This window comes from Meriones unguiculatus, chromosome 5 (genome assembly GCF_030254825.1).
Source record: "Meriones unguiculatus strain TT.TT164.6M chromosome 5, Bangor_MerUng_6.1, whole genome shotgun sequence".
In the NCBI taxonomy this organism is placed as follows: domain Eukaryota; kingdom Metazoa; phylum Chordata; class Mammalia; order Rodentia; family Muridae; genus Meriones; species Meriones unguiculatus.
The window spans coordinates 41,393,312-41,418,535 of NC_083353.1; the positions used below are offsets into that span (position 1 = coordinate 41,393,312).

At 46.3% G+C, this 25,224-nt stretch overlaps 1 protein-coding gene across 2 annotated transcripts in view; it reads right to left on the minus strand.

Moving 5' to 3' along the window:
- Antxr1 (ANTXR cell adhesion molecule 1) overlaps positions 1-25,224 on the minus strand; it is a 176,026-nt gene that overhangs the window by 147,391 nt on the left and 3,411 nt on the right. For both annotated transcript variants that reach the window (XM_060383696.1, XM_060383695.1), the window contains exons 2-3: positions 7,834-7,905; positions 3,120-3,191 (exon numbers count right to left, since the gene is read on the minus strand). In XM_060383696.1, the coding sequence (XP_060239679.1) occupies positions 3,120-3,191; positions 7,834-7,905 (144 nt within the window). The remainder of the gene's footprint in view (positions 1-3,119; positions 3,192-7,833; positions 7,906-25,224) is intronic.

The following is a 25,224-nucleotide window of genomic DNA, read 5'->3' on the forward strand; positions in this document are numbered from 1 at the left end:
AAAGTATGAACATAAATGTCGCAGCTGCCCTTGGAAAGTGGACAGGAATGTGCTCTCTCTCCTATGGTCTCTGTACTGTGCCTCTGCTCTCTGTGCTTTCCATCTTATTTCTTCAGTCTCCCCATAGCTTTCCTGCACGCATTTTGGATCCCAAGAGCGTGTTGGAAGACATTGCAGACACATCTTCGACATTATGTCTTCTGATTAACACGTTATTTTTTTCTCCTGTTAAAAGGAGACTCTTTCCTGGCCGATGCCCTGTTGTTTAGTGTGGGAGTGTGTGGGAGTTAGGTGTAAGTGTGAGTGTGAGTTCAGGTGTAGGTGTGGCTGTGCAGGTGAACAGTGTGGGGGGGAGTTAGGTGTATGCATGGGTGTGAGTTCAGGTGTAGGTGTGGCTGTGCAGGTGAACAGTGTGGGGGGGAGTTAGGTGGATGTATGTGTGTGCAGAAACACACTGTGAAGTCAGTGGACAGCCTGAGTATTGTCCCTCAGGTATCTTCCTGAGGCAGGGTGTCACTGCCCATCACTTTGCCGAGCAGTCCTGTTAGCTGGGGGCTGAACTTGCAGATATCTGCCTGTTCCCAGCTCCCAGCCAGCCAGGGCTGGGATAAGAGGCACATGCAGCCGGCAGCCAGTCTGACTTGTTAACGTGGAAGCATTTTACATCTTCCCAGCCTGGTGGCCTTTTATTTTAACGAGTTTCCTTTAAAATACACACAGGGTATAACAGTGCATCCTTTACTGTCTTGGAGGGATATGGTAAAGAGCAAATGCTCTCAGAGGAAAAAGATGGAGGAGGTTCCTATGCCCAACAATTCACTGTAAGAAAAGTCAAGTCAGAGACAACCAAAAAGCCTGACCCTCGAAGCCACTCTCCAGAGGGCGTCTGAGAGCAATCACTAGTCTCCTCTTTCTTTGGTCAGGTTGGGTGCATGTTGGACCCACGCTTGGCCGGGCCATGCAGTCACCACAGGGGACTCATAGCCTTCAGCATTAAAGCCGTTTGCAGCTAACCTCTGCTTTAACCTTCTTTGGCACAAGAAACTAGTGGTAATGAAGTTAAGGCACACACAATTAGACTCCAAGCTGACTAAAAGGAGCGCTGTCAGCGTGGCATTCTGATTTATTCGTCTCTCATCCACCCTGGCCAGCTGCCCAGAGGCCGTGGAGTAGCTCACAACATCTACAGAGGAAGCTGTATGTGCTTCCTCTTCCAGCCACACAGACACATCCATAGGGTAATTGGCATGAAGCAGTGCCAGGATACCACAGTTACAACAAGATGTGAAGGACAGGGGAGACTAGTTCTGGTTTGGGACTGAAGATCCAGACACCCCCACACAGATGGTTAGCACCCACAGGCATGGATTGGCTTTAGAGTTTCTTCTTACCCGTGTAGGAGAAGAGCCAGTGACCAAAGAAACCATGGTTGATTGTATGAGCCATCCACAGCTCAGTGTCCTAGCTGTGTGCACTCAGACAAACCTGGCCTAGCGGGGTGAGAAGGGTGTGGTGGAATCAGCAGGCTTTTTGTTTAGTTCTCCATCCCTGGTCAGAAGCTAGGCCTTCTGAAGGATGGTTCATAAGGACCAAGCAGGACCATGACTCTTACACCAGGCCTTGTCCCTCCTCAAAGCTTCCCAAAGTCCTTGGTCAATCCTGAAGGAGGCTTCCTGAACTTCAGGGTTCTCTCTTTAGAGAGATTGTGTGAGGAGATGGGGAAACAACGGAGCCTGGGCCTAGTCTGGGTTCTACTTGGTGTCCGTGGGAAGGAGACATGGTCTTCACTCCTTCAGTAAAGAGGAAATGATACCCACTTTTAAAATGGGGTTTCTGGGCATCTCGGCAACATGCATACATGGAGAAAGAAAGAGGATCTGAAAGGAGAGTCATGGATGGGAAACAGGTGTGGAGAGGCGTGGGCACTAGCTTGGACTTGCTGGTCTGAGCTGGAAAGAGTGTTAATTTTATTCTCACTTCTATAAGAGGATGGTATTAATGAAGTCTTCCAGCCCTTCTCACACTTGCTGCTAGGGTTTAGCTGGAGGGCTGTGAACTGGACACTTGGTCCTCAAATGCGGTGCCACTGAGAGGCAGCACTAGAAGGTCGGGCCTTGGGGGAGTAACTGTGTCACTGGGGGATGGACCTTGAGATTAAAGGAGCTCTTGCAGGGCTCAGACTCTTGCCCAAACTGACTGAATGAAGACTGGGCCTAGCCCTTGACTCTCCCGGCTCCATCTCTCTTTGGGGTCTCTCCTACTGTGATGCCATATGTCACATCTGATGTATACATGCTGGCATATACTCCTGACTCTCCAGAAATGTGAGCTAAATAAACTTCTTCTCTTTATGAAGTACTAAGTCTGCGGCATTTTGTCAGAGCAACAGAAAATGGACTAACACTTGTTCTTCCCTTCCTCCATTTTTTTTTCTAACATGGCTTTTTTAAGTCAGCCAGGCATGTCCCCACCACGCTTCCCTCATGTGGGCCATGCCACATTTTTCTATAAAGTATGCAGAGACAGGAATTCAAGAAAGTTACCCTCCCTTCTCCCCCATGTACCATGATAACTGTGAACGAATGGCACATATTTGTCACCATGTCTCCTTCTGTGGAGTGGAATATGGTTAACCCCAGAGAATGTTCGTTAACTGACATTTTCCCACACTTGATTAAAATTTCCTCCTATTTAGTTGGTGCCACAACTTCCCTTTACTGTTCCCAGCCTTGATAATCACTCGGGACACGTTTCAGGCTCTTACCTCTCTAGTGGAGTTTTACTGTGCTTCTGAACTCTAGTTTACAAAATAAGACCAGTTCAAATGGGAGAAAACACAATCCCCGAGAACCTGGTTTGCCAACATTTGCTCCAACTCAGCAGATGGAACTAACATCCAATGCAAGGTTCTTCGCAACATAGTCCAGCCATTTAAAACATTTCACCAGAGGTCATTGCAGAGTGGGCCAGCAGAAGGGCCCAGATGCAAAGGTCAAGGCTCAAATTAAGAGTGCTGTTAGATTAGAGTGATTGACTGCTGAGGCACCAGAAGGCACACGTTTTGGGGCTACTTGGGAAGAGACAGACTTTGAAAAGACGCAGATATGAAGTCTCCTTACCTGTCCTCAGTCAGTTTCATTAAGGTTGTCCCTCGAGTAGAGAAGACGATGAAGGACATCCTGAGCTGTGGGCTGCAAAGGAAGGAAACTCCATTAGGCCAGCCAGAACACCCGGGGTATGTCAGCCCCTTCCCTGCCTCCTTCCTGTTTTTATCTTTGTATCCCAGTTCCCAGAGCTGAGGAACTAAATGGGAGCTCCCAGAGGGTGTGGCAAGGATTTAGCCAATGGCCAACTTGAAGGTCTGTGTCTCCCTTCCAATAGGAGCCTGTCACACAGTGGATATATCACAGTAAGAAATATGTGCTCCATCCCAACCCAGGACCGGAAGGGGACCAGAAGGGGACCGGAAGGGGAAGGAGTCTATGAAACAGGGAATCCTGGCAGAAAATTCTGACAGCATCTTCAAAGAAAAAGGGTATCTCAGAAAGTGTCACCGTTTGCTTAATCCCTTCCCTGCTGCCTCTGAGGGATGCTGGACCACAGGGGGTCTCTCCTGCTCAGCGTAGACATGACTCATTTTTAATGAATAAATCAGCATCAACATTACACACAGTACTCAAAAGTGTTCCGTGTAAAATTCACTCTCTGGGTAACAGGGCACTTTTATCTGGCAAGAAACACAGGAAATATGCACAGGGATTGGCAACTGGCTGCTGTCCTGTGGGGCCCTTATGGGGAGGCCAACTGGTCAACCAATGTAGCACCAGCCTATGTCTTCACAAGACACTGACCTCCCAGAGCTGATCTGGCTCTGATCCTTGCACACACGGGCCTCTTTTCATGGCTTAGCTTCAGACCTGTTCCTCAGTCACCTGACCCTCACAGCTGTCTCCTAGCATCACTCCTGACTCTGCTGCATTCTCATGTTGCTCCCCAAATTATATCTCATGAAACAGAAATCAGGTATGTTGTCACTTAACTGCCTTAAGGGCTCTAGTGGCTCTGGCTACTCTTAGGATGAACCTTCCATTATTTCCATGTGCCTGACATATCTTTGATCAGGGTTTTGCTGTCACTGTTTTAGCAGAGTTGAGACGCAAAGGAGATTAGACAGGGGTGAGGGAGTCAGCAAGAAAGTAGAAGCTAGAAGAGGAACAAAAGCATCCACGAGACTAGAGACAACAGCAAGGGATGGCCAAAGAGGGAGAATGGCTTAAAGGGGGACAGATGGATGGAGGAAGGACATGCACACAACTCTTAGGAGCAGGACCGTGTGCTGAGGGAACATTTGTCTACTTTCCTCTAGGCTCTCAATGACTAAAACATGGGACTATTTTCCAAGAGCGATAGATGTGAGGTGTGGGTTGGGAGTTCAAGGAACGGGTGAAGATTGAGAATCATTTGGGAAGCTGGTGGGAGTGGTCAGAATAAAGGGAACTAAAAGGATTTCAACTCAGAAGGATCCCTGTGCAGTCAGCAGTGACATTTGTGCTGGTATCAGCCACCATTATTGCATGGGTTGCCTCTGCCCCAGAGTACGGCATTTAAAAAATAAATCCAGTCATCCACTCAGCTTTTTGAGAAACTTCCACACTGTTTTCCATGCTGTCTGCATCAGTTTTCACTGCAATAACAGTACCTAAGGACTCCACACATCTTCACCAGCATTTGTTTTCTTGGTAATGGCCACTCCAACTAGGATGAGGTGGAGTCTCAAAGTAGTTTTAATTTGCATTTCCCTGATGGTTGGAGATGTTGAGCACAGCTTAAAATCTCTGTATCTTTTCTCTTGAGAATTCTCTGTTCAATTCCATGGCCCATTTTTTTTTCCTTGGGTTGTTTTCTTGATGGCTAATTTTTGAGTTATTTAAATGATTTAGATGTTAATCCTCTTTCAGACCTGTAACTGGCAAAAGCTTTATCCGATTCTATTGGTTGCTTCTTCACTTGATTGACAGTTTCTTTGCTGTTGGAAAACTTTTTAATTTGTTAATCATCCACCTTACCCTTGACTAACTAAAGTCCTGTGCAGAGAGTCCTTATGAAATTCTATTCATAGAATTTCAAGTTTTCGGTTGAGGTCCTTGATCCATTTGGAGTTTTTTTTTTTTTTTGTTCAGAGTGAGAAAAATGGATCTAGTTTCTTTCTTCAACATGTACTTACCCAGCACCATTTGTTGACAATACTATTCAAGAGTGTTCCCTAGTACTTGACGCTGCTAACAGCCTTTGGACTGTTGCACAAACAAACTCAGTGGCTGTTTTGCCCCCACACACTGAGGGTCTATTATGGTCTGGATATGAAGTATCTCTCTGAAAGGTTTATGTTTTGGAGGCTGATACAAGCATTGTTTAGAGGTGGGGATTTGGGCAAATCCATTGGATCATGAGGGCCGGACTTTATTGATGGCTCAGTCCACTGATGGACGCCTGAAAAGTCTGCTGAGAGGTAGTGGAACTGTGCAAGGCGGAACCTAGGTGGAGGAAGTGGCTAACTGCGGGTGTTCCCTTGAAGTCCTGCCAGGTGTCCAGTCCCTGCCTGATGCTGTCTCTGCTTCCTGCCCACAGTGAGGCAAGCAGTGCTGCTACACCCCATGGGCTAGGATACTCTACCTCATCACAAACAGCGAAGTTAGATGACATGAAACCTCTGCAACCATGAGACAAAATAAACTTTCCTCCTTCTAGGTTGCTTTCCAAGCGGTCTGTCACAGGAAAAAGGATGACTAACAGCAGCCCATGGCTAAGGAATCTAGAGGGAGAGGGCCAGAGGAAAGTACCTTGAGGTCTAGAGCAAGGCATTGGAGATGTCCCTAGTTTTTTCTTTCTTCACTTGTGAAGCAGGGGCCTGGGCTAAATGTTCTCTCAGTGGCTCCACCCTGTCTCTGACGCTAAGATAGTGAAGCGTGTGGAACCGCTGATGGACAGAGAGGCAGTGCTGGAGACCCACTTTCAGGCAGATGCTGGGGGATGGGACGCACACGCACGTCATCTTCCGGAGCCTCTTCCGGAAGCTGGGGTTCGGCCAAGGTTAAGCCGATCTCTAGCGTTACACAGGGAGCCTGGCTGCAAATTCATGTCGCCCATCTGGATCCTTCTCCGCTGGGCTCCTCTTTTCAGAGGGAGAAAGGAGAACAGCAAGCAGAGACAGAGCAGAAGCTGTCAAGGACTTGGAGGTAGATGTGTTGTACGTCACTCGAAAGGGTCTGTGGGTGACAGTGCAGGGGAAGACATTTGGCTCCGTAACAAAAAAGACTCTAAACTGAAATTGTCCAAAACGGGGAGGTTTCTCACCAAAGCTTTTCAACTTGAGGCTCCTGAATGGCTCTCAGACTAGAATGGGAAGTCGCTCCTTTTAATTTGAAGTTCCATTTGTCCGAGTATTTTTAACATCACACATACACTGTTGTGGACATTCTGGTTTATGATATGTAAACATGTTTTTGTTAAAATTCCAAGTTGGGGATTTTAGTTTGTCCACACCTGTTAAATGTCTCGTGCTGACCGTGGTCTTTGCCAGGTGGAATTGGTTGGACTTGAGGACTTTGAGGGTTATAAACATGACAGCCCAGAGGAAGGAGGCGCAGCTGCTGGAGGAGGCCTGCTCGCTGCTGGGTCGTCCTGCTGCTGCATTTGCTGTTTGCTGATTTGCCGGTTGCTTGGATTTCTGACATTGGCAGGATATACCCTACCCAACGGGAAAGTCCCCCGTGGGGACGGGGGACTTCTTTTCCTCCTACCACGTATTGCGGGGTTGAGAGAGAGGCAGAAGCAGTCTGCACCCAGTAGCTTGGTTGGTCGGGACAATCCTGAGGAGCTTCACCCATCAAGAAATCCCTTCATATATCAATTGATCGATTGGTTTAACCTCCATCACTGCCCAGTCTCGCCGTCTTCATTCCCCCACAGGTTTGTTCCTGAGAGAAATCCCCCAAGAATTCTCCATATATAAGTCTCAGCCCGTCTCCTCAGAAACCTAATCTAAATAAAGTAGGTTTGTTAAAAAAAAAAAAAAATCCAGGGCAACAACACAGTTTCTCTGCTTGTCTGTACTAGTTCTCCGAGAGGAAAACTCTCAGCACCTGCTTTTCTAAGTGGGTTTCAGTGATTCCTGCTGCAGGTTCAAGGACACCTGCCACCTTCCTTTCCCATCAGGGAGGTAAGAGTATGCTGCTCCATGACTAAACATGAGAGGAGACTGGGTGGTGTTGCCCTGGGCTCAGAGGCTTGTCTGCGTTATAGAAATGGACTAAAGAGTTCTGTGCTCTCATGTTGGTCTCTATGGAGACCATCTACCACCGGGGTGGGGTGGGGGTGCTATACAGAGCTCACAATGCTCACACCCGCTGCACCAAGGTCCTTGACACTGTGCTGCAGGTGCATCCATGAAAGCTGTGTGATCCCACAGAGGGTGATGTCACCTCCTTTACTAGTGGGTGTCCTTAAGCAGCACCTCCACAGTTCATAGTGACCATGCTCCTTCCTCCCTGTGTAGGTGTGGTCGAGCCCACAGGAAGGATTGGTTGGGGGGGATAGGGGGAGTTGTAGGTCATGTGACCAGCCATGACTTGCTCAGGGCTACGGTGTGCTCAAATTAAAACCAGAAGGCCTGTGAGCAAACTGGCCTGAGCACCACAGTGGCCTAGCACTTTGAGACCCCTTCCCCACAGGCCCAGTCAGCGTGCACTCCCCACGGTGTCAGGGAGTTATCAGGATCGTAGGTGGGCTGGAGTCACTGTCAGACACGAAAGAAGAGACTGTGGAGTCACTCACCTGATGAATCTGTGGGCCAGCTGCTCCACAAAGTAGTAGATTTCATTCCAGTGATGCAGCACGCTTCCGGACCTGCGGGACAAAGAGGCCCTCTGTCAGCATCTTTTCAGTCTACTATCATATGCAGAACCAGCCCATTAACAAGTTTCATTCATTAACTACCAATGGTATAAATCTGGAAACGATCCGTAAGGCTGTTTTAAGATTTTTGAAGAATTCCTCCAACTCCATCTTCCACACATCCCCCTGCTCCAAACTCTTAAAAGTAAAGCAAGCAAACGAAAAAACCCAGGGCTTAAACAGGGCTGGTTCCAGGTCTTGATGACATGATTATTTCTGTGCTCCTCTAAGAAGAGGTTCTATTCCAATTCCATTGAGTAAAATCAGCAAAATGAACCGTGGTGGTTTGAATGACTATCGTCCCACAGGCTCCTAGGGAGTGGCACTATTAGGGAGGTATGGCCTTGCTTGAGTAGCCTGGCACTTCTGGTGCTGCCTAAGGGGGATGACCACTAAACCATGAGCCCCAGGAAATCTTTCCAGTGTGTCACATTAACACCAAACCACTGTGAGAAGCCTAGCCGCAGTGAGAGGAGACTCAGTCAGGGGAGAGAGGAGGAGCTCTTTACTGCACTGTGTAAGAATGGGGCCTCATACCTAACACAACCCTGGCTAAACCCAAACTCCATTTAGGAAGCTGGTCTGCCTGTGAGATCCCCTACCTCACCAAGCACCCAGCAAATCACAGCTTAGAACTCTGTCCCTCCCCTTCTTTACTTATGGAAAACACCCACGGGGACCCTGGGTGGACCCCTGCCTCTCCAGGAGTTGAAGATGTAGATCCTTTGTCTGACATACTGTCTTGCTATGCTCCAGCCCTTTGCCTTTGGACTGATTCTCCAGTTAAAAACTTCCCTATAGGCCACTCCCAGTGTAACTGACCCTTGGTAGCTCAGACCTGAGGCCAACTGACATTCTGAGCTCAGAATCAGATTCTGAGAAGCTAGGTGTGGGCTGGGAAAATGGCAGCATGTATTCAAGTTCAGCTTTTCTGCACCCAGCAGTGTTTTTAATCTCATATGATATACCTCCTGTTGCATTTGTCTGTTTATGAGAATGAAGCATCTACCAAGGATCAGGCACGGACTAGACCTGGGCCCCCTACATGTATGTAGCCGATAGGCAGTTTGGTCACCATGTGGGTCCTCTAGTAAGGGGAGTAGGGGCTGTCTCCAACAAGGACTCTATTGCCTGCTATTTGTTCACTTCCCCCTGGCAGGACTGCCTTGCCAGGCCATCAGGGAGGAGAATGGACTCAGTACTGATGTGACTTGATGTGCTGGAGTGGGTTGAGGGGTAGGAGAGAAGGAATAGGAGAAAGAGGGAGGGAGGGGCTACCATTGGGATGTAGAGTGAATAGAACAAATCAATTTAACAGTGTGAGTACCTACAGCCCGGCCGCGTTGGACTAACCTAGTCATTGCTAGCCAAGCTTCAAAACAGAAACAAAAACTTCCTTCTAAACCCAGATCGAAGCAACAGCAAAAGATGTTCAGTCCATTGGACTTGGTGGGTCTGAGCCACCGCGGGGCTAGTGAAGAAGCTGCTTCTTGGGATTTTGTGTCTCTAATCTGCAAGCACAAATTTCATCATAATTTGGAATTAAAATAGCCTTCCAGGAATCCTGCCTGGGGACGGAATCACAGAATTCCCTGTTTGAAGAGTCAGTCAACACCCCTGGGATCCAATCAGAGCCACGGTCACTGTCCTCTCCCAGTATCTACTGAGGTGGGTTTTCAAAAGTGCTCACCACACACGGGGGGGGGGGGAGAAGCCATTCATCTCCACTATGAGTCCCTGCCAATGATCACTGCTGACAGCAGTTCCAAGGTGCCTTATTTTTGTTTTTCTAGTCTCCAGCATTTGAAGTATGAAAAAAAAAGCCAAGAAACATTTGACAGCACACTCTCTGAGGGATTCTGTGTGGAACAATCTGGCATTGCCCTCAGGTGACAGTCCAGTCTCGCTCCAAGGGCCTAATACACGAAGAGCAGGGCCCAAAGCAGAATCCCAGACCTTATCCGTTTGCTTTCTGAACAAAACGGCATTCACTTCTGTTTCTGAGTGTGTCTAACCCCCGCTGTGGTTAAAGGCCTTGGAAAACCCATTTGCTACACAAGCAGCCAGAGTGTAATGAACAGGAGAAGCAGGCGTGTGGCCGGACCCCCTACCGGCAACCTCTTCCCCGGGAAGGGCAAAGTAGCCAACACCGAGATTACAAAATGGTAAGTCCCCACTCATCCGTGGCTGCACCTGGCTTAAGTCACTGATGCCAGCGACCATCTTGGGTCTCCTGAGTGGGTACAGATATGTTCAGTAACTTCACAGATGTTGTGTGGACCCAAAAGCTCTCTTGCCACTACTCTCCCAGCTTCTTCCCCTATCCTCTTTTCTCTCCCTCTTTCTACATCCCAAGAAGTTGGAGCCTCATTTTGTCCTTTATCGTCTGTTTTCTTGTGGCCACAGCCAAGCTTCCCTCCTGGATTTTGACTCCTACTTCTGCTTCAACTTCAGACAGCAGTTCACATCCAAACCACGTCACTGAGCACCTTTCTTTGCCCTTTGTCTGGGGACACCCATCCTGCCCCATGTGGCGATGCGCAGCCATGATTTTCAGCCCCTACCGCCACATGACTTTCCCTCCGTCAAGCCAACTGATGGCTTTGAAAACAATGACGCTCACACTGCAGAATGCACTTAGAAAGTTGGGAAATCAGCTACTGGGCTGTTGCCAATACTCTTTTTTTTTTCAAAGAAGTGAAACATAATAAGATTGAAAAACCAGAATGTGCTGCTGAAAGTAACAGAAAGCAGTGTTCTAGAGAACCTCTGATTGGCTGTGCAAGTACTGTTCAGGATCCACATTAAGATATAAAGTCCATTTTTTTTTCCTGTGAATCATGAGTCAAAAGGTATTTTTAACTAGACAGGTATTCTGTTTTTCTCCACTCTGCCTTTCCTACACACACACACACACACACACACACACACACACACACACACTGACATACACATACCACACACATACACATACCATACATACATGTACCCACACAGGAATGTACCCACCCATACATGAACACACCCATACATGCACATAACCAGGAAAAGCTTACACACAATTTTTGCATATCAACTACTGGCAGTTTTAGGTACAAATTCAACAAAAAAGGTGACTTTGTTGTTAAGACAGCAAATATTAAATTGTCTTAGAAGGCGCCATCCTTGGCTGAACTTCATGACCCTGGATTCATTTTTCATGTTCTCCCAGGTTCAGAGATGACTCCATGAGAGCTGCAATGCATCCCTCAGAGATCTGAGAAGGGGTGAATTAATGTCACCCAAAGGCAGCCACTATGAAAAATTGTCACTTGTGTGGAAGTGACATAGACTGAAGGTCCACAGGACAGGATTCTAAAATGGAGCATCATCAAAGCAACCTGTTCACCAAGAAACATAGTACAGAAGACAACGAGACAGACCTTGAGGCCCATTTTCCCTCTGCAGGTCAGACTCGGGCTCTGCTGGCCCCAAATCTCCTCCCCTCCACACCCAAGTCAAACATGGGCTCTGCTCACCCTGCATCTCCCCCCCAGTCAGACATAGGCTCTGCTCACCCCGAATTCCCCACCCCCAGTCAGACTTGGGCTCTGCTCACCCTGCATCCCCTCCCCATCAGAAACAGGCACTGCTCACCCTGCAGGGACCCTCACCCAGACTTTCCCTCAAGCATGTAGCCTCAGACCAGGGACCCTCATTTCTTCACCTGTGAGCACATTTTCATTTTCTTTCATATAACATTGCCCACATCGTCTGTAAGGTCAGCATCTTCTCCATGTTCCAGAAGCATCAGACAGAAGTAGGATGTCTTCCTTTTGAACACTGGCTGGTTTCCATTTCTTTTCATTTTTATAGCACCAATAAGTTGAGCACTTTCGTGCGGTGTTCTTTGACACATAGTGGAGAAGACACTGTCGATTTCTGCTGCGCATTTCTTTCTGGCAATGCCACAGGAAGCGATCCTCTGCATCACTCGCTCAAGAAATGTGAGCCTCAGAGAGGCAGTGTGACAGAGCTCCTCCCCTTTGCTCCTTGAGAACCTCAGAAAAAAGGAGGACCAGGACCGATTCTATAAAGGAGGAACCATGTCAGGTAGACAGGGAACATACGAGGACCAAAGATTTCATTAGAGTTTTCATGTATTTAGTCACAAGCCACAGATCTTTAGAAACACTTATTGTTCCTGTGATTTCCTTTGTTAGCAGTTGGGACTAGTGCAGAAGGAGAATGCTAGGTCCTTGTTGAAAAGTTATTAAGGATTTCAAGATGGCCATAGCAGAGCATGTGGCCAAACGCCAGCCCTTCTCACCGAGGGCACGGGTCCCAACGGTACAGGCACACGCCCAGAAGGCCAGCCTCGATAATGATGCTCTGAGCACATTCCTATGGCTTTCAGATGTTTTCTCAGTTCATGGCTCAGTCAACTTTTTCTGTGACGAGCCAGACAGTAGAAATTTTGGGGGCTCCCTTTGGGGAGGTGGCATAACATATGGTCTCCATGTCAACAACTTTTTTTTTAAAGCATAAAAACAACATTGAGCCCTAACTAATAAACATGATTATGGTACAACAAAATTTTATTTAGAAAAACAGGGGCCAGCCACAGTTTGCCAACTTCTGTGCTAGACAGCCAGCCACTTTCTTTCTAAATTTTTGTTTATGCATTGTCCTATCTTCCCCACGTAATGCTGATATAAAAAGCACACATGTCCTCTTTATAGCTGAGGTTCTGGGGAACTTCGCTGCTCATTTCCTGTTCTTTGTGACTGAGAATATGGATGGAAGGCCCTGTGCCTTGGGATGCGTGGGGCATTCTCTGTGACATAATATATATTTCATGGGCATTTGAAAGGCAAGATTTTTCTCTGTGGGGTATAGGGTTTAAAATTTATCATTAAGTCAGCCTCACTAATTATTATTCATATCCTCTCTGTCTCCAGAACGTGTAAGTATACAGAGACCTCTTTCAGAGTCAGAATAGTTGATGCCAAGGTCTCCATAGCCACACAGCAGACGGGCGCCATCTTGGCACATTACATAAAAGTCAACGTCCCGTGAGTCATGATTTTTGCCAGGGCTCAGGATCCTCTTATTTTACTATACTATTATTTTGTTGATATTTTCTATTTAGGATTCAGGGTGTTTATTAAAATTTGGCAGGCAGTTTTGTCCATGACCTTGCTATCTGCAGTGGATACATGATAGCTTCCTAAACAAACTGAGACCTCCATGTTTGCCTGCTTCTGTGAGAGTTTAGTACAGAAATCTCCTAGTCCCCGAGGACATGGACAAACTTTGTCAGAGCCAGTATGGCCCAAACCAAAGGACCCCACCCTCCCAAGTCTCCCTCGAGGAAATGCAAAGTACAAAAGGTATACCCTCTCACCTGAAAGAATCGCAGAGGGGGAATCTATAACATGGGGTGATTATCATCAACATGTGGGGTGTTTTAGCTCAACTGTAACCCAGCAGGTGCCTATGGGAGGATGAGAATGGGAGCAAGAAGCTAACAGCATTTTTCTTTTTTAGCTTAAGTAAATGCAGTAAGATAAATTTTGGTTGTTTTACATAAAAATGTGCTTTCTCCTTTGAAAATCAACTAAGTATTAAATTGTGCTCCATAATCACATTGGTGACATTGTTAGGGCTATTACCTGCGTCTGTTTCTTTTTTACCTCTTAAATATATTTTTCATTTTGATATCAATCTCTTACGGTCTCTTTTCAGCAGGGGTCCAGGGATGGCACCTAGTCTGAAATCTGCATGTCTGAGGCTAGCTGAGGACTTTAAAAGCCACATTCGTTCAAGATCTGTAATAACTGAGGTTTTTAGAGTAATTGATATTATAGAGTAAAAAAAAGGTAAATAAACGCCAATTTAAGTTTTACTTTTTGGGGGGAGCAGGGAAATCTATTTATACTTTTTTTTGGAAGACTGTAGACTTTTCTAGTTACTCATGTTTTAGGAATTTGTCTAAGATCAAGTAATTTGAGGACCATTTGAAAATTAACTCGGCAGAGTGCTTGGTAAATCATTTAGACAGAAGATGCCAATCTCTAGCTCAGGGAACTCTTCTCCTATCATATTTATTTACTTACTTGTTGTGTCCTTCATGAATGTTCTCTCTCCCTAAAAATCGATGTCAGATACACAGGCTCACACATGCAGTCACGACAGACTTCACTCACCGTCAGTACTCTAAGCTCCTCTCCTACGATTTTAGTCTCTGAATGCTTTCCGTTCTTAAAAAAGTTGCTCAAACTCTCTTTAGATGAACTGACCCTCCTTTAGGCACTCCCCAGTGAGGTGGCCATTATTTCCAGGGATTTTAATATTTAGATATGGTGTAAGTTTTTCACCCCAAAACTTTATCTTTTCTTTCTCATGGTAAACTGTTCTCGTTCGATGCTGCAGTTATCAACTCAACATTGCAAACATCAGCAAGACTCTTGCTTGCTTAGGAGGCTTCAGCGGTCATGGCTAGTAGTTATTTATTTCATTAGTTGTGTCTGGTTGTACAGCCCAGACAGGCCTTGAATTCTCAATCCTCCTGGCATGGCCTTCTGAGAGCTACAGTCACAGGCGACCCCACCCCCACTTTCAGCATCACAGTTTAAATGTTTCTGTAAATCTTGACTCATGCTTTTGGATGATTTTCATTAAAAAAAAAAAACAAAAAACAAAAAAACCCATCCACGTTCCTTTCTAGATCTATATCTATCTGAAAATACTTTGTTTTCTTTGCTTGCAAATGACACCAACAAAATAAATTTTTTCCATTATAAAAGATGAGTTTTAGCAATTACAGTTCTTTGCACTTAATGTTTCAGAGAGCTTACAGGTAGCCTGTGTTTTCTTTCTTCATTGTCTTGAAAACTAATTTCCAACCAGAAAAATGCCTAGGTATTAGTCCCTTCAGATAAGTAATTTTGATTCTCAGGCCTTTCTTAGGTAGAAACATTGTCTTCTATTGAGTCTTTAAATGACTTTTCCAGACTGTCCTTCAGCAATGAGAAACACCTAGCGCTCCAGCTGTCCGTCTGCTATCATCTTCCCCCCATTGCTTTCATCTGACTACATCTATTTCCTCTTTGAGTTATGACTCCTCAAGCACGCCTTTGCAGTTTTACTCTCTACATGGCCGGTTCTGCTCCCTGTTAGTTCCTGGGTGCCTGTAATTATCTCTTTATTGTTTTATACTTTATTGTCCTGGGTCCCTTGCTCTCCACTTCATATTTTATCTCCTGTTTCACAAATTCTTGTTTTATTTACTTCACTAAAGCCACATGTGATGGCCAACTTTCTTTTACTTTTGCCTCTGCAATTTTATTTAATCACTTATTTTAAGGTGTTAGAATCTTTAGTCTCCATCTTCATCTGTGAATGTAAATGTAACTCCACTCCAAAACACAGCCAATGACTGTACATTAGTTTGGCTGTTTGCATGCACCCTCTTACCCTTTTAAGTTCCTCCAAGAACTTAATCTAGGAAATGCATGCAGTTGGTCTCCATGGGCTAACGTAAACAGTCTTTGTTGGGCTAGGGAGAATTAGGGATGGACTTGACCTTTGGCCTTGGTCCTTGACACAGGGAACATCATCCTTGCAAGGTTGGTTGCTTTGTTCTGGACATATTAACAACACTTCTGCGTTTACCCTTGCTTCCTTGATCTCTACCTGAGATTCTCTCGTGCTATACCTGGCCTCATTCTGGATCCTATCGCAGCCACATAATCAAGGACAGAAGTCTCCCATTTCCCTGCAGTCCACGCCAGCCAGAGTCACCATCTTGCAGTTACCCAGGCCATTTCCTCCATGGCATGACCATGCCTCCGTTCTCCTGTGCGGCTCCTCTGTCCAGTGCTACCACACAGTGGTGTCTGGGCTTCAAGGGACAGTCTTGTCCCACTCAGGCTCCAGTTCTACTACTTCTTACTTCAAATTTATTTCCAGCTTTGTTTGGTTCTGTTCAAGAAACTCCTTAAAAGTATTTCTCTCTCTCTCTCCTTTAAACTTGGCAACAACGTTGAAAAGTAGACCTTGGCTGACCTCTTTCAAACTCGGCCCATCTGCTTTGATTCTCACACTCATTTCCTACTAGCTCTATGTGTCACCATCCCCCGAATGGGATGTATGCTCCCTTAGTCACCTCCCAAGACCTCTGTCAAGAGATCGGGGTGCATCTAAATGATGGTGAGAGGGGGAGAGGAAGCTGTCTATGTTTAGCTTCCTTTCCTGAAGTCATAAACTGTCTTCTCTTTCTCAACTTTCACTGAGCTCCTCGGATCATTGAGTTTTAGTTTTTGCACTTACGATGCCCCCAAAAATACTTCTAAGAGCCATTAATGCCTTCATTTCTATTTTAAAGATCTATTGCATTTACTTCTTTGAGGGAGGACACACATGCCATAGTGGAGGTCAGTGGACAGCTTGCAAGAGCTGGTTTCATCCCACCATGAGTCCCAAGAAGTAAACTCAGACTGCCAGGTTGTCGGGCCAGACAATGAGCACCGCTGAATCCTCCCCTGGCACGATGCTACAACACCTTCTCTGTCTTCATCGTCTTGAGCCTCCTTATAGAGTATCATTCATTCATTCAGCCAGCCACGCGTGCCTAGTCCGTTCTTCACAATTGGCAGAGGTTAATAACTAAGACCTCCTGTGTACTGAACACTTACTGCGCAGTAGGTACTATGCTGAGAACTTGGCATTGATTGCCATTTAGCTAGCAGTTAGCTCTCTGGGTGTGGCCAGCTCTGCTGTCTCCCCTACTGCTGCTCCATGGTCCGTACAAGTCCCTGATCACAGGTGAGCTGTCTGGGTTCACAGAGAGCTAAGGAACCTGTCCAGGGGTGCGAGGACATTAAGTGGTAGATTTGGAATTTGATCCAGTTGGTCTAGCTTTGCAATCCACAATTCTGCTGCCAACCCCAAGACTTCAGCATTGAACCCTGAGCTCAGGACCGCTGTGCAATGCTGCCTCCCTATGGTGGGGTTAGGAAAGAAGCAATTACAGTTCATGGTGAGGCACTTGAGAGGAGAGAGGATTCCATAAATTGATGTGTGAATGTGGAAACGGGGCTTCCAGGGGAGGCTTAAAACGGAGGCATTGAAATCGCTGACTGTTGATCACTGTAGCAGAACAAAGGGTAGAAGGCTAAGGGCAGGTTTGTCTTCAGTCTGCTCTCTCATGGATGGCGACTAATCACCACAACTTCCTTATAATTGAAAATCCAAATGGAGCCAGTTTTGAGGGACAAAGAGGAAGCTATTATCTACGCCAGGACAACAAAAACATACTAGGCCTCTCTTGGGCAAGCCAGGATGTTTGGTCACCTTGGTAACAAGGATCCATAGCATCCCACATGTATCTCACTTTGGACTGCTGGAGTGCTATGGCTATAACTGGGACATCACACTCTCATCTTATTTTACAGCTTTGCAGAAGAGGAGGGATGATAGCAGACTGACTAGGGTGTCCTTATAAACTTTGCCACCCTCAGAGGTCCTTTGCACACTAATGGGGGCTGTACATGAATGAGCATCCTTGGATAATGGAAAAGGCAAGGTCTAGATGCGATGTTTCATGACAAACACAGAGCATTTTTTCCTTTCCATCTCAATACCGGACCAACCCACTGCTGTAAGAGGACAGAGTTGTTTGAGGTTGGGAGATTCTGAAGAAGAGATTTTAAGTCAAGATGCAAGGCAAAGAGGTGGTTGTGCTTAATTATTTGGGGGCCATAAGTAGCCTACAGCTCGTGTCTTAAAGATAAGGGCATCACTTAGATGGAGATGGAGTGGGGACATCTGACTGCAGCTAAGGGTGTGGCTTAGTTTTAGAACCCACACAGAAGAGTGATTTTAAGTTGAAAAGGTGTGGGATGTGGCAAGAGAGGAAGCTTGGGAACTGCCTGGTGAACACAGCAATAAAGGTCCCTAGTGTCTTGCCAAAGCATTCGCACTTGGTCCTGAAAGAGCTTCCAACCGTGTTCAGAGTATATATAAGAGGCGAGACAAGTTGGTGTCAAGGTTAGATTTTTTTTTTTTTAAAGATTGATTGGTACTTGAGTTCCAGAAGATAAGATGGATGAGGTACCAAAAGAGATCAATTTGGGCACAATTTTGCTGAACTGGTAAAAATGGTAGAAACCTGAGCACAGTGATGGCCATGTGGAGACTGGGGCAGACCCAGGGCAGGGGTGAGTATGTTACAGAGCAAGGAAGGATTACTCCCAGGTCTTCAGCTGAAAGGCCTGGCTTACTGGAAGCGTCATCCTCTGAGAACAGACCCATGGGAGGAGATGGCTTTAGGGGCATCTTTCTCCTGGCTCCCTTCTCCCCCCACTTCCACCCATGAACCGCTACTGTCCCGCACTGGCCCTCTCTCCACCGCTCTGCCCTGCCCTGCTGAGTGAAGTTTCTTCTTTTGCCTGGACAGCTATTGGCAAGTCCTCTGGACTAGACCTTGGCCGTCTTCCTCTTCAAACTCCACCTCTTTCTGAAAGTTTAAAACTCTTATACTATTATCTTTATATTAATCATTACCCCTGCCTACATTTTCAGCTGCTGCCCTTGGGCTAACAATATTCAAGGCTTTCTTTTCAGCCCTAAGGCTCTGGTAGAGTGCTTACTCAAATGGCCTACATGCTCAGATGCTCCATGTCTGCTCTGCAAGCAGCTTCTTCCGGGGCAGCATCCCCTCCCATACACTCAGCCAACTGCTCAAGTCTTGCTTTTCAAAACAAAGTTTCTGGTTTTACCTTTTTTTTTTTTTTTTTTAATCTCCATCCCCACCACAAAAATAGGTCATGGGTATATATCCAATAGAGACATCCACTGGACACCACTGTTCTCAGAAATTCCTAATGTTAAAAAAAATGAAATTACTTATCTTCAACGTTATTGCTGGAGGGATAAAAGCCAAATTCTTCCTAGGGTCTTTTCCTATCACAGTCACATGGCAAGAGTATGTGTCACTTGGCTTTCCTTTACATTGCTTCTTTATCGTCTGACATAATCTCACTCAGTTTCCAAGCTCCTGGTCCAAAGTTACCTCCTCTTTGAAGCCTGCCAACATCCCTCTCCTATTAATCCAGATTACCTCACTAGCATTTCTCTTGTTTTGCCTCTTCCACTGACCTCGAGCTCCTTGAGAACTGGACATGTCCTGGCATCTATCATTCCTAAGGCATTGTTTCCTAAATACTGAATTGATCTGATATATCCCTGAGCCAGGTGTGATGGCACAGGCCTGTAATCCATCACCTGAGTGACAGAAGTAGGATTGCCAGGAGGAGTTGAAGGGCCAGCTTGGGTTATGTGAGAGCCTGTCATAAAACACACACCACACACATGCACATACACACATACAGAAAGAGAGAGAAAGAATGGGTGAGGGGAAGAGGAAGAGAAGGAGGAGGAATAAACAGATATATGTTTCTTACCCTGGCCAGATAGTCTTCATTGTTTGGAAGATACAGAGGCATTATTTGTTAGACCACAACATTTCCCTAGGGTTAGTTATCACCACCAGCACCATGACCACTGACATCATCATCACCGCTATGTCTATCATGACCACCATCTTTGTTACCATCATCACTATTATCAGCACCCCATCACTGTCAGCATCATGATCATCATCATCTCTTTCATCATCACCACTCTTACGATCATTCCTGTCACCATCATCACCATGACTATCATCCTTGTCATCATCATCACCTCTATAACCATCACCTCTGTCATGAACCCTATCACTACAGCTGTTACCATCATTCTTGTCATTATTGTTATCCCTGTCACCATCACTGCCGTCCTTATCACCATACTCCTTGTCACAGTTACCACCATTACCATCCTGGCCATTATTGTTACTGCCATCACCCCATCTCCATCTCCATAGCCACCATTCCTCTCACCACCATCATCCTTATCACTGTCAGTATCACCATCTTTATCACCACTCATCATCTGGTGAGCAATGCCAAATGCTGGTTAAAGATTTTGATCTTTAGAACATTTCTGTGAGTATAAAATTTAATGCCTATTTTATTAATAAGAAGGACTAAGCTTCAGAGAGTTCACTGATTTAAATTCTCTTCCCAAGTTCAAAGTGCTTGGTCAAAGACTGAGGTAAGGCTTGAAACTGGAGTTGTCTAATCCCAAAGTTGGCATTCATAATGACTGAGGCTTGGTTTATCCCTATGCAGCACTGAAGAACAGTTCATTCTGGAGTCTTGAAGGAAAAGGAGCCAAGGTCTGTCCTAGTAACTGAGTATAATGGCTTGTATGTGTATACAAATTAAGATTTGTCAACACTGATACGTAAAATATGGCCTCCCTCCCCCATATCATGTTGGCTTCTCTCATCACCATCCAACCAAGAACTCTCCCCAGAGCTCTGTTTGGAGGGACACACTGCCTCAGCTACTGTTTGTTCTGTGGTGAGGAGGAAGGCCATCATCGCTGAGCACAGCAGCTGTTCTTGGCTTTCTGCTCAGCCTCACGGCTTACTGTGAGAGTGAGGGACCCACACTTCAGTCACCTGGGAGCTTTTGTAAGACACAAGTGCTTGTCCCAGTGAAGTCTGGACCAAGCTGGGCACAGGTCCTCTGCTTTAGCAGATTCACTTGCACAGTCAGCACTTCTCACTGGTCATCTTACCACTTCTTCCCCGTGATGACAGCTCCTCCTGGTCGGATGTGTCCTTTTGTAGTAGAAATCAACAAGCTCTTTGTTTTGTTTTGTTTTGTTTTGTTGGGGGCAGGGTTGCTGCATGAATGTCTGTGCCCCATGCCTAGTGCCTTTAGAGGCCAGAAGAGAGCATCCCTGAGACTGGCTGTGAGCCATGCTGTGGAGGCTGGAAGACAACTCAGATCTGCTGGAAGAGCAGCCAGTGTTCTTAACCGTGGGCCATCTCTCCAGCCCCGGAAGCAACAGGCTTCGCATGTGTTGCTCTGCTCTACAACCTTCATCTGGGGTTCTCAGCGTAGTGGCTGCATCCCTAGGTGGCTCTTGGAAATACATGTAGAGGCAGCTATTAATTTTTGGTTATCACAATGATCAGGAAGAATCATGCTATTTAGAGAGCAAGGATTAGGAATGTTAAGTACCCTTTACTCCCCTATAATGGAAAGCTGTCTCACTGAATATGACAACTGTATCTCCATCAAGAAGCAGCGATGGGAGCCAGACACCCCGAAGTCAAGCTTTGAATTGATGTCTGTGTGAAAATTCTCTTAATTCAGCTGCCTCAGTGTACCAGGGCTATACTCACTGTCTAGCCTGTTAAGTTCCCTTAGATTCCACCAACTCCCCAAGGGGAAATTCTTGTCTTTCAAATATGTTCATGTAATACTTAGGTAGCAGAGAACCATCTCTGACATCTCTTTCCCCTTTCCATGCAGTCATGTGTAACCTGTCCCTGAGACTCAAAGGCTGCTCATCATCCAGCATATCCCAGCTTGTTCTGATTGGTGTTGTGTTCTTAATACCCATGGCATTAAAGGTTTTCTCTCAAGCGTGGAGGAAATGGAGAAGGGAAGAAAGAAGAGGCATCGCTGCCTTCCGGGAAGATCTGAAGTGCTGATAGTAACTTCTGATTGATTACTATGCCCTCAATCTAGCTCCAAACTGACCCCTTCCAGACCTGTTGGCTCCTTTTCCTACCTTAGCTGCTATTCCTGCTCGCTCAGGCTGGCAGAACATATAATTATGTTTGCAGTAGAGGCTGCAAATGCCCACAGATTCTCTGGTGTTTCTTTCCTCTGGCATACATTTTTTTAGTCCCTTTCCACAAGGTGAGGGGACATGACCAGTTTGGGCCAGTGGGCTGTGAGTGGAAGGATGAGAGTCACTTCCCTCTTCCGGCATTTATTTCCTCGGCAGCTGTGATGGAGAAAGGACTTGCCAACAGCCCTATCTCCCAGGAGCGTCATGAGTGTAGCCTGTCACTGAGGCCTGAAGGCTGCTCTTCAGCACAGCATATCCCAGCTTGCCCTGGTGATTTAATGTTCTTTTGACTTCTCAGTCTTGGCACCTTTCAAGTAAAACATGAGTTTGAGGTTGGCTTTACCCCTAAAAGAGGTCTCTGGAAGTTTCCCCACCAGTGAAGTGTTGATAGTGATGGTACAGATGTGTCGGGGACTGCAAAGACTAAACAGGCCTGTACTGGCACTGTTTATGCCATAGTGCCTGGCAGAGAGCCAGGGCTGTGACTGCCACTTGTTATTCTTCCTGCCGATCTAAACTTGACTTTGCCTGCCCTGCCCCAAATCCTCACTGGAGTCTTTGGCTTTGGATTCCAAGAGTCCGTCTAACGTCCTCTGTCTAAAAGGCCACCAGTCCAGACTGCTTCCGGCTTCAGACTTCTCTGCACCGCCCTGAACAGGACATGGCTTGCTGTAGGCACTGTGCTATCTGGGTTTTCACTGCTGGGCCAAGGGCTTCAATCACTTTGATCACTATTGAGAACACATCTCTGCCAAGTACATGAGAAGAATAAGCCAAGCGTAATGGAAGAAATCGAATGACTTTTTCAATGAGAGCCTGGCATGTCTGAAAAACATGTCAAAATGTCCAAATATCCCCTTTGTGGTGTGTTATAGAATAATTAAATTAGTACAAGCAGCTAAATCTGCTCTTTTGTTCTGACACGCCAAATGGACACCCACTTATATTAACATAAAATGAATTTATTCTGCATTTGTGTGTCAACGCTATCTGTTCAGGGAATACCGGGGCTTGTCCCTAGAGTGCTGGGAGATAATTACAGATTATAATTATAGGTCAGATGCCTTCTTTCAGCCCCCTAGACTCTATTCTCAGCATAACTCTGCATTTTCCCAGGTCTCCAGAGTTAAGAAAGGTAGAGGTAATTTACTCGGTAAAAGGAGAGGTGAATTACTCACCCAGAAACACAGAACAACCGCTTTCATCATCCTTAGGTTCTGTCTACACACTGTCGCAGGCAGTCCTGCCACCAATGTATCACCTGATCTCATAGGCCCTCTTCAAACTGGAACCAAGCTGCTGGAATGTTTGAACAAAATAAAATCCTGGCCTGGGAGAAATTTGTCCTGGTGTCTTTCAAGGTTGTTATTGCGTCTGTTCAAAGCATCCTCTGCTGCACTCTGCTTCCCTCGCTCGGTGCTAGCTCTGCATTCTCGTTCCTCTAAACGGCCTTCCGGGGCATTTCAGGAAACAAGCTACATCTGTGTGCCTTGACACATGTACAAACTTGAATTTCCCCTTTCCATCAAGTTCAATCTCAACAAACCACTAATTCGTTGGCCCTTTAAGTGCAGAACACAACAGAGGCACTGATCACACTCGGAGTGTGAGTCAGCAGCCCCAGGTCTCTGGGAAGTGGGAAGGGTGGAGGCAGGAGCATGCAGAATCTCCTACCAGCAGTAGCTGATGAACAGTGGTCCAGTAGCTACTCCGTAATTGAGCAGTCTTAACTGCGTGGGTTCCATGATTTACTGAAGCTCTGGTGCAGTGATTTTCAATTCCTGGAACCCACTGGATCTCGCTGGCTGCACTGCCATGTGCTTCTCATTACAGACCGATGGCACAGGAAAGAGATGAGCAGGAAAGGCCAGGCTTGGAAACGGGAGCAGACAGAGCTAGTCCTGATTTTGGGCAGTTCTAACCAGGAGGGAGGTGCTGAACAAAAATTCTTCCCATCTACAAAATAAGAATCATCCTGCCTGCCTCCCAGACAAGGCGCCTTGGGTCCTTGTGAAAGAGAACGGAGGTCTGGGCACCTCACCTAAGTTTGGACTCTCAAATATTCCTTTAGTAGTTAGTCATTGAGAACCTAGGTCTTTTCCCAGAGAAACAACACCCTACCTAGGTCCCAGTCTAGGGTGACAAACATCTGTCTGTATCCATTCCACATGTGTCCTTGGCACTGGGGTACCACACTCCCTCACAGCCCTGCAGACCAGCACCACCTTGGAATGCCCAGTGGAAATGTGAGGAAGTGACAAACTGGGCTTCCTTGGTTTGGGGCAGGGAAGAGCTAGAGATACTGGTTGAACAAAAAGTACATCTTTACCTACTCTCTTCTCAGTGTTCTGTTTTTGAAATCTTTATGGCCTGCTTGTCATGGTCAGCGCTTCCCTGAGACTGGAGATGGAAAACCTGCCTTCTTTCTCTGCATAAGAAGATTAGTATATGGCCTGTAAATGCACAGTTCAGGGTCAAAGGACCCTGCCAGGAAGGAAAAGTACACCCATGTCTATGGTGGGAGCTGAAGACCCCTGGGAGACCCGAGAGAGACTCCCTGCTGTTCTTTTCTGGATTGGGGCCTTCTGAGTCTGACTTTTCAAATCCCTGATTGAATTCCCAGCAAACTACTCTTCCCAACTCTAACCAGAAAAGCATGTTTATATAAACACGAAATTCCGTCAGTGTAAAGCGCTGTGCGGCCCAGTTGCCAAAGCCCCTAATAACGTCCTATTGTGTTACCGTGGTGTTCAGGGTTATCATTATACAGTCTTTGCTCCTGGTTGAGAAAACACGACATTCCATTAACTATATAATCTGGGCTCCCTCCAGCCCAGAGGTGCATCCTGCTCGGAGCCAAAATGAGCCGAGCTTTAATGCCACAGAAAAGCGAACTGACTGCAGGAGGGAAGGGCACTTCAGGAGTGGGGAGAGCAGCCACAGACTCGTTCCCTGTGATCCACTGTTCTGCCTGTAGCCAGCACCCCAGCAGCCAAGGGTTCAGAGGCCCAAGCACAAACCTAGTCAGCATTCTTTCCTTCCCACTTTGCTGCGGTCAGTGATGCACAGCAGTGTCTGGGCAGTTCCTTTCCAGGACAGAGGACTCTGTGGGACTACCCTGTGGCCTGTTTGCCATGCCTGCCTGGTGGCCCATCCTCCAGCTCTGGACTCAGAAGTCGCATCGATTTGCCTGTGGTAGGGACTAAGCTGGAGGTGTGCACACAACGTAGAAATTCTAGCACACTTTTCATTTGGCACAAAAATACTGTAGAGAGACAATGACAGGAAGTCAGAGCCTTGGAATTAAATGAGAAAGGGGTAGAATGCAGTTCATGGACCACAGGCCCTCTCTGCACAATCCTTAAGAATTCAAAGTCACATTTTGTTGAATGTAAAACTGGTATGTTTATTGTAGAGAAATTTGGAAAATCGGATGTTAAAACTCAGCTTCTGGAGAAGAATGCTATCCTAACAGTGTAAACATACACACACACACACACACACACACACACACACACACTCACACACAGCTAT